The 14,025-nt window shown below is 34.0% G+C and overlaps 1 protein-coding gene across 1 annotated transcript in view; it reads left to right on the top strand.

The window, feature by feature from the left end:
- Cpne8 (copine 8) overlaps positions 1 to 14,025 on the top strand; it is a 198,158-nt gene that overhangs the window by 164,314 nt on the left and 19,819 nt on the right. The window contains exons 15-16 of the mRNA XM_076852766.1: positions 455 to 636; positions 10,378 to 10,505. Of these exons, the coding sequence (XP_076708881.1) occupies positions 455 to 636; positions 10,378 to 10,505 (310 nt within the window). The remainder of the gene's footprint in view (positions 1 to 454; positions 637 to 10,377; positions 10,506 to 14,025) is intronic.

Genomic DNA, 14,025 nt, shown 5'->3' with positions numbered 1-14,025 from the left:
CTTATATTTATAGTTATATCCTAGGAAGGGCTTACAATTATTGAACGCATAAATCATTTTGGTCCTCTGACTGTAGGCATAAAAATTCAACCTGAGGTCACACAATTGTTTTAAAATAAAGATTAAAGTACATGAACATTAACAAAGGTATTTTCATGCATTCCAGAATGGAAACTCAAAAATAGCCTGTGCCACTTACAATAAGGATTCATTTCTGAAAAATTTTTCATATGCTTTGGAATTTCTTTGAGAAAGTTTCTGTATCTCTGATATATTGTAATAAATATTTATATGTTAATATCCATCAAAAATGAAACTATTAGACACACTATGGAAATAGGCAGGAAATCATGATTTTGAATATTTTATCCTGAAATGGACATCAGAGAACAATGTTGTTTAAAAGTATCCTTAGCCTGATGACTTACACTTGCAACACATTTTCTGTTGTCAGGCAACCCTGCCCAGCCCACTTCTCTCCACTACATGAATCCTTACCAGCTGAACGCCTATGGCATGGCGCTGAAAGCAGTGGGAGAAATCGTCCAAGACTATGACAGTGATAAGATGTTCCCTGCACTGGGTTTTGGTGCAAAGCTGCCTCCAGATGGAAGGATATCTCATGAATTTGCTTTGGTAAGAATATACAAAGGGATTTGGTATTTTGAAAAATTCATATGTTAGCTATTTTAACATTGATTTTCTGCTTATTCTTTACTCATTTGTGCACAAACTTTCATAACCATAGAGTCAGCTTCGTTTTGGTAAATAGTTGACTTAGAAATGTGATCTTAATGTAAAAACGCAGATAAATTAGACGATGAGTAAATCTAACTGAAGTGTTTCTAATTTATAAATTGGAGGTCTCTTCTTTTTCTGTTACTGCATAACAGACATCCCTAAAACTTTGAGGCATAAGACAACATCATTCCTTTATGCTCACAATTTGTGGGTCAGAAATGTGGATTAGCACATTTCTCCTTTTCAATAGCTGCTATGACTTGAATGGCGAGAGAGCTACATTTGTTGGTTAGGGCCACACTTCTGAACTTCAGTTCTCCTATTGGTTGAATTCCTCAGGTCTTCTCTGTGTCAGGTATCCAGGGGTAGGTACGTGTGTTCCCTCCTATCACTTTTTCATCTGAGTTCATGTCCAGTGCCTGGGCTGAGGTGGCTGAAGGGGCTGGGGCTTCCTAGACATCTTTCACCTTTTAGATCGGGTCTATCCAAGGTTGTTGTGGGCTTCATCCTTACGTGGTGGCCTCATCATGGTCACATGGCCCAAAATGAGTATTTAAGTCGGAGACAGAAACTCCAGGGCCATTCATAGCATAGATGTAGAAGTCTCTATTCTTTACGTAAGTTACTGCGGCCATCCCAGGTTTAAGGTAGGGAAAGTAATTTTCACCTCTCAGTGGGAGGAATATCGGAGAATGCCTGACTATCTTAATTACCACCTTTCTTCACACCTGAGGAAAGGAATGACTATGTTAAACTAAATGAAGCTTATGAATTGTTCTTACAAATGATGCTTCTCATCCTATGTGTGATTTTTTTTCTCTTTTCCTCTAATTATTTCGTTTTCTGCTTCTACTTCCTCATTCATTCCATGTAACTACACTAATGCAGATATAAACTGCTTAGGAAGGATTTTTTTATTGGTTGTTCAAAACATTACAAAGCTCTTGACATATCATATTTCATACATTTGATTCGAGTGGGTTATGAACTCCCAGTTTTACCCCAAATACAGATTGCAGAATCACATCGGTTACACATCCACATTTTTACATAATGCCCTATTAGTAACTGTTGTATTCTGCTACCTTTCCTATCCTCTACTATCCCCCCTCCCCTCTCCTCCCATCTTCTCTCTCTATCCCATCTACTGTAATTCATTTCTCTCCTTGTTTCTTTCCCATTCCCCTCACAAACTCTTATATGTAATTTTGTATAACAATGAGGGTCTCCTTCCATTTCCATGCAATTTCCCTTTTCTCTCCCTTTCCCTCCCACCTCATGTCTCTGTTTAATGCTAATCTTTTCCTCCTGCTCTTCCTCCCTGCTCTGTTCTTAGTTGCTCTCATTATATCAAAGAAGACATTTGGCATTTGTTTTTAGGGATTGGCTAGCTTCACTTAGCATAATCTGCTCTAATGCCATCCATTTCCCTGCAAATTCCATGATTTTGTCATTTTTTAGTGCAGAGTAATACTCCATTGTGTATAAATGCCACATTTTTTAATCCATTCATCTGTTGAAGGGCATCTGGGTTGGTTCCACAGTCTAGCTATTGTGAATTGTGCTGCTATGATCATTGATGTGGCAGTATCCCTGTAGTACGCTCTTTTAAGGTCTTCAGGGAATAGTCCGAGAAGGGCAATAGATGGGTCAAATGGTGGTTCTATTCCCAGCTTTCCCAGGAATCTCCATACTGCTTTCCAAATTGGCCGCACCAATTTGCAGTCCCACCAGAAATGTACAAGTGTACCTTTTCCCCACATCCTCACCAGCACTTGTTGTTATTTGACTTCCTAATGGCTGCCAATCTTACTGGAGTGAGATGGTATCTTAGGGTGGTTTTGATTTGCATTTCTCTGACTGCTAGAGATGGTGAGCATTTTTTCATGTACTTGTTGATTGATTATATGTCCTCCTCTGAGAAGTGTCTTTTCAGGTCTTTGGCCCATTTGTTGATTGGGTTATTTGTTATCTTATTGTTTAATTTTTTTGAGTTCTTTGTATACTCTGGATATTAGGGCTCTATCTGAAGTGTGAGGAGTAAAAATTTGTTCCCATGATGTAGGCTCCCTATTTACCTCTCTTATTGTTTCTCTTGCTGAGAAAAAACTTTTTAGTTTGAGTAAGTCCCATTTGTTGATTCTTGTTATTAACTCTTGTGCTATGGGTATCCTATTAAGGAATTTGGAGCCCGACCCCACAATATGTAGATCGGAGCCAACTTTTTCTTCTATCAGACGCAGAGTCTCTGATTTGATATCAAGCTCCTTGATCTATTTTGAGTTAACTCTTGTGCATGGCAAGAGAAGGGGATTCAGTTTCATTTTGTTGCATATGGATTTCCAGTTTTCCCAACACCATTTGTTGAAGATGCTATCCTTCCTCCATTGCATGCTTTTAGCCCCTTTATCAAATATAAGATAGTTGTAACTTTGTGGATTAGTCTCTGTGTCCTCTATTCTGTACCATTGGTCCACCCGCCTGTTTTGGTACCAGTAACATGCTGTTTTTGTTACTATTGCTCTGTAGTATAGTTTGAAATCTGGTATCGCTATGCCGCCTGATTCACACTTCCTGCTTAGAGTTGCTTTTGCTATTCTGGGTCTTTTATTTTTCCATATGATTTTCATGATTGCTTTATCTATTTCTACAAGAAATGCCATTGGGATTTTGATTGGCATTGCATTAAACCTATAGAGAACTTTTGGTAATATCGCCATTTTGATGATGTTAGTTCTGCCTATCCATGAACAGGGTATATTTTTCCATCTTCTAAGATCTTCTTCTATTTCTCTCTTTAGCGTTCTGTAGTTTTCATTGTATAAATCTTTCACCTCTTTTGTTAGGTTGATTCCCAAGTATTTTATTTTTTTTTTTTTGAGGATATTGTGAATGGAGTGTTTTTCCTTATTTCCGTTTCAGAAGTTTTGTCACTGATATACAGAAATGCCTTTGATTTATGCGTGTTGATTTTATATCCTGCCACTTTGCTGAATTCATTTATTAGTTCCAGTAGTTTCTTTGTAGACCTTTTTGGGTCTTCTAGGTATAGAATCATGTCGTCTGCAAATAGTGATAATTTAAGTTCTTCTTTTCCTATTTTTATGCCTTTAATTTCTTTCGTCTGTCTAATTGCTCTGGCCAGTGTTTTGAGAACTATATTGAATAGAAGTGGTGATAGAGGGCATCCCTGTCTTGTTCCAGATTTTAGAGGGAATGCCTTCAATTTTTCTCCATTCAGAATGATGCTAGCCTGAGGCTTAGCATAGATAGCTTTTACAATCTTGTGGTAAGTTCCTGTTATCCCTAGTTTTTCTAATGTTTTGAACACAAAGGGATGCTGTACTTTGTCGAATGCTTTTTCTGCATCTATGGAGATGATCATATTGTTCTTATCTTTGAGTCTATTGATGTGGTGAATAACATTTATTGATTTCTATATATTGAACCATCCTTGCATCCCAGGGATGAATCCCACTTGATCATGGTGCACAATTTTTTTGATGTGTTTTTGTATCCAATTCACCAGAATTTTATTGAGGATTTTTGCATCTAGGAAGGATTTTTTAATTTGCATTTTGATCTGTTCTTTGATCCCAAAATAACACGTATAGGATAGAGATTGCTATGGTTTAGATGGGTCCTCTTCAAAACTCTGGTGTTGCCAATGGAATAGCATCAAAAGATGGGAACTTAAGAATTTAAGGATTGATTAGACCTTGAGAGTCTAATGGAATTAAAGCCTTCATAAAAAAAACTTTAGCTAGCACTCAGTCTCTTACCCTTCTACCTCTGTCATATGAGGACCTAGCATTCTTCCTATCTATAGGATATCCCTCAGCAGACAATCGTACATGCCAATCTACCAATGCTTCAGAAGCGTGAGACACATTCTGTGTTAAAAATTACCAGCTTCAGGTATGCTGCTGTTGTAATTCACAATGGACTGAAACAGAGCTCTTTAAACCCTATGAAAAATAGTCTCCCAAATTGATGAAGAGAGCAACAATAATTATGGTCAATGATGATGATAATGTCTCAACTTTATACATTATGATTTTTTTTTTCAAAACCCTTTTTTTTTCTTGAGTAGGTAAAACAGGGCAGGTTAAGTGGTCTTGATTCAGTGGGATGGTATGTGATTTGGGACTCCATAATTACTATTGAGGCATACACTTTTTATCTTCTGTAATCTTTGTAACTCCTGGGAGTTAGGTATGTCATGGCGGATACATTGCACTTCTCCTATTGACCCAGTGAGGAGAGTACCCCCAAGAGTTGTATATGTCAAATTCAGAGGCTTGGAAATTAACCAGAGTTCCAAAAGATAGGACTTGAACCTCATTCAGTCTTTTTTCAGGATCTGGGATCCTAACTGCCTCCAAACTGCATCCTATGAAATCACTCTCATCCTGTCACTCAGATGCATGCTTTATCAACACAATGATATTTCCAAATGCTTTGATATGATTCATTTCATCTTCTTCAAATATGTTTTGAGAAGAGTATTTTTATTTCTGTACTTATTCTTGCTTTTCTATTCTGTCACCCAGACACTTTCTGGGAAGGTTGCTGCAGGGTTTAATTCTTTCTTCCATGAAATAGCCCACATGTCACACTCTCAGTGTCAAATAAAAATGAGTGTCTGTTTGGATTTTGTTGTGTCTTAGAGAATTAAAATCTCCCAGAAACTTATAAAACCATGAAAATCATTCATGTGATCCTAAGTCTTAAGTGCCTCAGGAAAAAGGTCATGAGCTATTTTGAAACCTAGGAAAAGGAATAATTGTGTTAAACTAAATGAGGTTTATTAATTTTCCCTCTACACTTTTTTTTCACCCTTGTGTATAATTTTTTCTTTATAATCTCTCCTACTTTCCTCGGCTCTGCTTTTTTCTACCTCTGTATTCACTCCATGTAGGCAAACTTATACAGAGATCTACTTGTAAGGAAAGATTTTTTTTTATTATTATTTTGCACTTTAAGCTTTTCTTCTAACACAATTCAAATCTTTCAGCATAGGTATCCCACCCCCTGAAATCTATGAATGAAGCCTAGTCTCCCAAATTGATGATAAAAATAATGGTTATGTGGACGGTGATGATCTGATTGCCTCCATTTAGTATTACGTTACAATGGTATTACTTTAATTTTTTTCAGCACCCTTTTTTTTTTCTTGGATAAGTAAGACTAATGAGGATTAAGTAAGTCTTGAATGAGATATGCTAATTAACCTCTTACATTGCATTAACCTCATCCTAAATCACTGTAATAGATATATAGAGAGGTACCAAACATGGCAAATACAAAAGCTTGAGTCCTGTAACAATCTGACAATAAAGGACCACATAGTAGTAACAAACCCTCTTATCTCCATGGTAAAAATATATGATGTACATGACTGCCAATGTAGTGAGATATTGACATATAGTGAGATTGAGATATAGTCACTATTTCACCAAATCAATTGTGTTTTTCAGATGGCAAAGGAGGCATATTTGAAAATAAAATAATTCCTAGTGAGTGATTTTGGCTAGCACTGATGTTGAAATTGAGCTTTTGTTTATCAACAAAGTCTCAGATAAACTGAGTCTTTAATGTGAAACATGTTTAAGAATAGATACCATAGGGAAAGAAAAGGAATGGGAAAGGAAAGGAAGAATTTCCTACAGTTTTAACACTTCAAGTTGTAAAAAGAATGAGTCATCTCTCCCCTTTCTTTATAACTTTTGATGACTCCTTGTAGGGCTATTCTAAAATGCAATCATGTGGAGTTCTAGAAGAATATTTCCAATGGGCATGTGGCCAGGGACCTTTAAAAAGAAAGGCTTCCACATCGATCAGCAGAGAAATGCTACTCCTGTCCAAGTGATAGCTCCTTCTAAATGTCTAAAGCTCTTGCATACTTTTCACTTATTTTGGCATTTATAGAAATCTGTACATTTTAATTTTTACATAGATATCTTTCTTCCAGCTAAACACTAACAATTTAATAAACAACTGTTTTTAACACTGCACTATATATACATAAAATAAAAGCTCAAAAGATGTTTGTTGGTTGAATAAAAGGAATAAATTCTCCCACATTTTTCCCATAGTAAAGAAAATTTCCAAGCAACAACAGACATACTTTATAGCACAGCAATAGCCTCTAACAGCTTCTCTTCAGTGTCTTATCAGCTTGTTAGCCCTGCTGAAATCTGTTATAGGTTACAGGCAGCAATAGATCCTATGGGTTTCTTGCATGGAACTGAATCTAAATCTCAGTAGGATTCCTGAGGCAGCCATGGGGAGGGAAATGCATGAGAACTTAGACACTTCCAGCCAGATAGGTTTCTGTGGTGGAATTATTGCTCATTTGACTTCAGTTCTTTATTCTTTTCTACATATTTACAACTCAATATTCATAATTTTATAATATAAAAAAGTTATTAATTAAAAATAAGTTATGAAGTAGGGTATCCTTTGTCTCCTTCATTAATAAACAACAGAATTAAGTGAATTTAATTTTAAAAACATCTAGCTCTTTTATGCAAGAGCCACGTATATATTCATTTCAATTTCTTTTAACAAGCAAAAATTGATTCCATGTATAATTATTTAAAGAAATTAGTTTTTAAGCAGACTAAAAATCCTTTGTAACTCATTAAAACTTTACCATTAAAAAGAAAATCTCCTTGGGCCTGAGGCTGTGGCTCAACAGTAGTGCACTTGCCTGGCATGTGTGTGGAACTGGGTTCGATTCTCAGCCCTGCGTATAAATAAGTAAAAAATTAAGGTCTATCAGTAACTATAAAATATTTTTTTAAAAAAGAGAAAAATTTTCTTTGAGTAGCCATAAAATATTTAAAATAATCCTGACATAATACAGAGCACATGTGAAAAAGAAGATATGATTTTATATTACAACACATTCTTATTATCATTTAAGCCATTTGAAGAAACCTTAGAGCAACTTATGGTATTAGGAAGAATTCAGAAATCAAAGCTTAAACCAATCCATGTGGTGAATAGTGTCTAATGATTATCTTCCCACTACCAAAAGAAAAAACAAAACAAAACAGGAGCCTTGTTGTAATTTCAGTTTTAGAGGAAAAGAAGGAAATAGTTTCATAGAAATATAAACCCCTGGGGCTGGGGATGTGGCTGAAGCCGTAACACACTCGCCTGGCATGCGCAGGGCGCTGGGTTCGATCCTCAGTACCACATAAAAAAATTAAAAAATAAAGATGTTGTGTCCACTGAAAACTAAAAAATAAATATTAAAAAATTCTCTCCCTCTCTGTCTCTCTCTCTCCCCCGCCACTCTCAAAAAAAAAGAAAAAGAAATATAAACCCCCCAGTAAAATGTTAAAATGCTGATCAAAAAGTAGCTCAGAACTATCCTAGTTTGTAATTGTTCCCTTAAGGCAGAATACATACTACATTTTTATATGTTCAAAATTGGTAATGAGTTTTAATTTTAATTAGCTTCATATCTTATCAAGGGAAAAGAGCACCATAAAATCTTACTTAAAAGAAGGTTAAATAGGCCAGCTCAGATTAACATCAAAACCAATCATCAACTGTTTTGTGCTAAATGTTAAACTCTTACACTTTAATTTCAAATAATCTGTGTAACCAATTTTATAATTCACAGAGGTCTTTTATAATTTTTTTATGTAAAACATTATGTGAGAGTTAATAAAAACTGAAGAAGAGAGAATAATAAAAGGAAAAAATGATTAAAAATCCTTTTCTTACAAATGACAAAATTGAAGTAGCTGGTAATTTCTGGCTCAGTTTCCAAGTTCTCCAACTTTGCAGAAAGTTTAGGGTTTCATAATGTGGTGATGTAATGGTGACTAAGAGAGTGAGCCTTGGAGTTAGACTAACTAAATTTCAAATCTTAGATCTCCTATTTGTGTTGTGTAACTTTGGGCAAACGATGATCTCAGTGCTTCAGTTCCTTTATCTATAAAGCAGGGATAATGACAGTACTTTAAGCTACTTTTTTAGAGGTTATTATAAAAATTATATATGTAAATACTTTAACTTGGCATATAAAATTCAACAAATTTTAATTATAGTTGCCAGTTGTGATTTTTTTAAAGATAAGAACACTCAGGCCAAAATGATTGCTAACTGTGCTTAAATGTAGTTACTATCCCTGTGTTCCAAAATATAACTACAAAATTTTCCATATGCCCCTCCTTCACAGGTGGAGCCTCATTCCCCTTCCCTTGAGTGTGGGCTATACTTAGTGACTGGTTTCTAGCAAATTAAGTAAAAGTAATGGTATGCTGCTTCTTAAAATAGCTTATGAAAGGCCCTTGGTGTTTTGTCTTGTCCTGTCTCTTGGATCATAAGTTCTGGGGGAGGTTAGCTGCCATGTTATGAGAAGCAGCACTGGGAGAGTCAGTCTGGCCTCTGATGGACAGCCTTGTGAGTCTTGGAAGTAGATCCGTCAGCCTTGTCAGGCATTCAGATAACTACAGACCAGGCCAGCATTCTGACTTCATGAGAGATCCTGTTCAAGAGCCACCCAGTTGAGCAGTCTCTGGATTCTCCCCAGGTGTGAGACAATAATTGTTTATTGTCTTATGCCACTATGCAAAAGGGCACAACTTTGTGTACCATGTGTTATCATAATAATTGGTTTTATTTGTGGAATGTGAACTAGGAGAATCAGATGGAATAATGACAAGAACATGGAAGGTAGATAAAGCTCTACAAGTTGTCTATCTGGGTACCATCCCCAGAATCAGAACTCATTAGTATCATATTCATTTCCCTTGAACAATGTGCATATGTTTCTTCAAATATTTTTCCTTTTACTTTGTCTTGATGTTTCCCACTCCAAATTATCATCCCTCTGATCCCTTCTCTAGTTGGAGTTATCAGTTGTAATCTGAAAATTGTCCGTGTGGCATTTATTTTACATTTTTCCTTCTTTCAGCTAAAATAGATTAAAGTGATACATTTGGAATTTTTTTCATTTTAATGTATGTTCATTGCATGCATTTTTGAAAAAATATAGAATAGGCTAAAGAATGAAATTAAAATCACCAGTTATCTAACCACCTGGATGTAATCGCTATTTTGATGTTCTTCTTTTCAGAATTTTGATATGTTCATCTCTACCTATTTATCAACATGTGTGAAATTAAGACAGTATTCATTTTAGAATGTGTGATATTCTGTTTCTCTTAAGATTAATTTGAATTTTCTTGTCTATGCATTTTATATCATTGTAAAATATATTTATATATTATTGAACAGTTTATTATATTTTGTTTTTATAAAGTCTACAAAAGAATATCTCTTAAAAGTAACTTTATGTATGTCTGTGTGTATTATTCCCTTTTTTTCATTTGATCTTCACAGAGACATTACTTTTTCTTTTTCTTTTGGTACTGAGGATTGAACCCAGGAGTACTTAACCACTGAGCCACATCCCCACCCCATTTTTACTTTTTATTTTGAGGCAGGATCTTCCTAAGTTACTTGAGGCAACTTTCTAAGTTGCTGAGATTGGCTTTGAACTTGTGATCCTCCTGCCTAAGCCTCCTAAACTGCTGGGATTACAGACATTCACCACTACACCTGGCTGAGACATTAAGTTTTTAATTTTTTTTGCCCTCTAACTTTCTACAGAATGGCAACCCTCAAAATCCCTACTGTGATGGCATTGAAGGGGTTATGGAAGCTTATTATAGGAGTTTGAAATCTGTCCAACTGTATGGGCCAACCAATTTTGCTCCTGTAATTAACCATGTGGCAAGGTAAGTATAGAATAGAGAAAGTATTTATTCTAGTGTAATGGATGATGATGTTTTTTGGAATGACTCCACACATCAAAGTTGCTTTCTTTAATATACCTCTAATAAAGTGAGGAAAAAGTTAAAATGGTAGTGCCCATATTAAGCTCTCAGGATACTTTGCTGAGACCTTTACATCAGAATGTTAAGTGAAAAAACATACACTAAGTTATGTTAGGACCTGTCTTTGTTCAACAAAATGGATTTAAAAAAAAAAAAAAGCTTTCATGAGAGCAATAATATGATTGATGATGAGCTCAACTATGTTAGTCATTCATACTTAATGTCATGTTCCATAGTAGCCTAGAAGTAATGAGACTGAATTCAATTAAGACAACAATTTGAAGTTTTATGATATATATAGGGCACATTATTTTAACTTCTGGAATTAATATAGTAGTTAATTGTATAAATTCCCAGTGCTTTACCTATATATAGTGCATAGTACTGAGATCAGAATATAATTGCTCATGACTCCATCTATTACATGTTCTAGAGAAAATGTTAAAAATCTGAAAATCTATTTATATTTATTTACCATTTTGTTCATTAATGCAAAAAAAATGAGTTAGACACTGCTTTTTAAATCCCTAAAATGTTTCACTTGAACCAATTGCAAATCCTATGAAGCTCTGTCTTATTTTGAGATAATCAAAAAGGAATAGCTCTATGTCCTTTCAAATATGTAACCAAAACTTGAGAAAGTATCTCATTCTCACCAGTTTATCAGTGTACAAAGGTCATATGAAACTCTAGTTCTCTGAAGGTTCTGTTACTTTACCACCTCCCTGCTGGACATAACTAAAAATTTTAATGTGTTCTACTTTCCATTATCTGGGACATGGACAAGATGCTAAAGTACCCGTGCACCCAAAGCTGACCTCAGTGGACCTCCCCAGGGGAAACTCTACCTCGGAATGACAGTGATACATTAAGAAAAACTATGAATTTTACCCATTAGTTTGGATTTTTCTAACATTTTATCTCTAATCTGTGCTAAAATGTGAATTTTACATCTCAACCTTGTACATACACAAACAAAAAATTTAGTTATAGAATGATACTTATTCTTATCTCATATTTTCTGTTTCTATGGTATGCTGTTCTTTTCTGTTCCCAATTCAGATTTTGGCCCACAAAATTCATTTCACAATACACTAATAGGTCATTACCTGTAATTTGAAAGATATATCATACCTTATTATAGTAGCCTGGGTAAGAAATGTTATACTACAATTTCCTAGTTTTTTGATGATTTTTTTAAGAAGCAGAATCAATATCATATTACTACAAGAAAAATTTTAATTGATTCATATTACCTAACAGATTACATTTTTACAAAAAGGTAAGACAAGAATGGCAGAACTTATTTTGTGTGAATTCCTGCTAGTTGTTATAAATTGTTCATCAGTGTTTACAAATTAATTTTAAAATTTTCTTGTCCTGGTATATCTCCATTATAAAAATTAAAATTACAGACACAAGATTTCTTGATACATTTGTATATACTATTTATAATATTCTATTGCCATTTTATGTTTTGCCCAGAATTTTGTAAATTCTCAAATATAGAGGTAGTTGCTAGCCAAAGGTTTTAGACTCTGAAAATAAGACATAATCTAATAATTCTTTATTGTTATTTTTTAAATGGAAGAAAATAAGAAAAACAATAAAGATGCTTTTTATGAATCATCATTTCTTTTCAACGCAATAGGAAATGCTGTGTATCTATCTCTTATTACAGATATGTAAAAGAAATACCTTTATTAATTCCCTTATCTTTAAATGTTATGTTTCAATTGTTTTTAAATTTTTATTAAAACATACATACAATTTGTCTCATCCAAAAACTATCAACTACAAACAAGGTACTATTTATTTCTACATCAAAATAAGTGCCATACCATATTTAAAATGAGTGTGACCTTTACTTATATAAAATTTCTTATTCATCACTTGTAACTGCATTTCTATAGTACTTAGCACCATGTCTATCATATAGGCAGTAAGTAATCAACAAATACCTAATAAAAGAATTCTAAATATACTAACTTATTGCTATTAAAACTTGTTTTAAGTCAAGAAAATATTTGTATATACTTTGTCCATTTGTTTCATTTTTTTGAACCTTCAGAAGTATATTTCTTAGATGAGGAAAAGCTTAGTGGGTTTTTTTTTCATTTCTATTGGCATTTTTGAAGAATGCTTATTCTTCTTAAGACTGACTTTAAGCACATGCTCATTTTGGGAACTGATCTCTGCATAGTAAGACTGCTGACTTACAATATTAATGGGATGACAGACCAAGAAATAGAGAAGACTCTAGATATCAATTTGTAATATTTGAAGGTTTTATATGCTTTTCTGAGGATTTCCAACCCTCTGCTTCCGATTTCCGGCTTTTTCAGTTCTCTTTTCCCAAAGCTGGCCAAGGAACAATATTTAAAATGATGTAAAAGTTCTACTCAACATCGGTTAATGCCTTGTCATAAATCTAAGTGCAGATATCTTAGCTATTGCATTCAAGAACTTCCAATATCCAGCCACTTCCCATCCATCTGACTCCATTTTACTTCACATTTTCCCAAATGTACCACAGTTCAGTCACAGTGAATCATTGCTTCTGCTCTGTGGTATCATTCCATGTATGTGTGTATCACAACACTTACCTAATTTAATGCTGCTCTATTGTCACATGTAATAGATATTTTCCACATTGAAGGTAAGAACTGTTTATTGTGATTAAATTATATACTTATATGTGTATATACACAGTAGTTTGCATATACTGATAAATCCATACCTGTTTAATTAGCTAAATATTATACATATGAATGTATTTTAATTAGCAAGATTATAATTGAAAACTAAATAAACTTTTCAATATAAATGCTTAGTCTGTCTTAATCACTTGTGGAAAATGTGATTGTGATTGATACCTGCCCTATCAGGTTTCTGCAACAAATAAGAGACATGTAGAAAAAGATATACATGTAGAGATGTAGTTCAAAGAATTGACTCAAACAGTTGTAGGTGCTTGAAGGTGTGATAGTTATAGGAGAGGTGGACAGTTTGGAAACTCAGGTAAGCTGATACTGCATTCTTAAAATAGAATTCTCTTTTTCTAGGAATGTTAACAACGTTACAATGAAATTACATTGCTACATTAGAGAGGTTAGAAATGATAATCTAAAGCTTAAATATATCATCATGTTAATTAATATTATATTTTAATATAATTGTGTGTTTATTATTATAATTGTATGTTATGTAATTATATTACATATTATATCTAAGTGTTTATATATGTTCCAAATCTGGAACAATAGGACAAACAAGTTAAGGCCTTCAACTAGATGAACAAATTTCCTTCACTTAAAAGTCATTTGATTGTAGATGTTGATGATATCTACAAAATCCCTTCACAACAATGCTTAGATTATAATTCGATTAAATAACTGGGTTTTAAATCTAGCCAAATTGA

This window comes from Callospermophilus lateralis, chromosome 4 (genome assembly GCF_048772815.1).
Source record: "Callospermophilus lateralis isolate mCalLat2 chromosome 4, mCalLat2.hap1, whole genome shotgun sequence".
NCBI classification, from domain to species: Eukaryota; Metazoa; Chordata; class Mammalia; order Rodentia; family Sciuridae; genus Callospermophilus; species Callospermophilus lateralis.
This window is presented reverse-complemented; position numbering and strand designations above follow the sequence as displayed.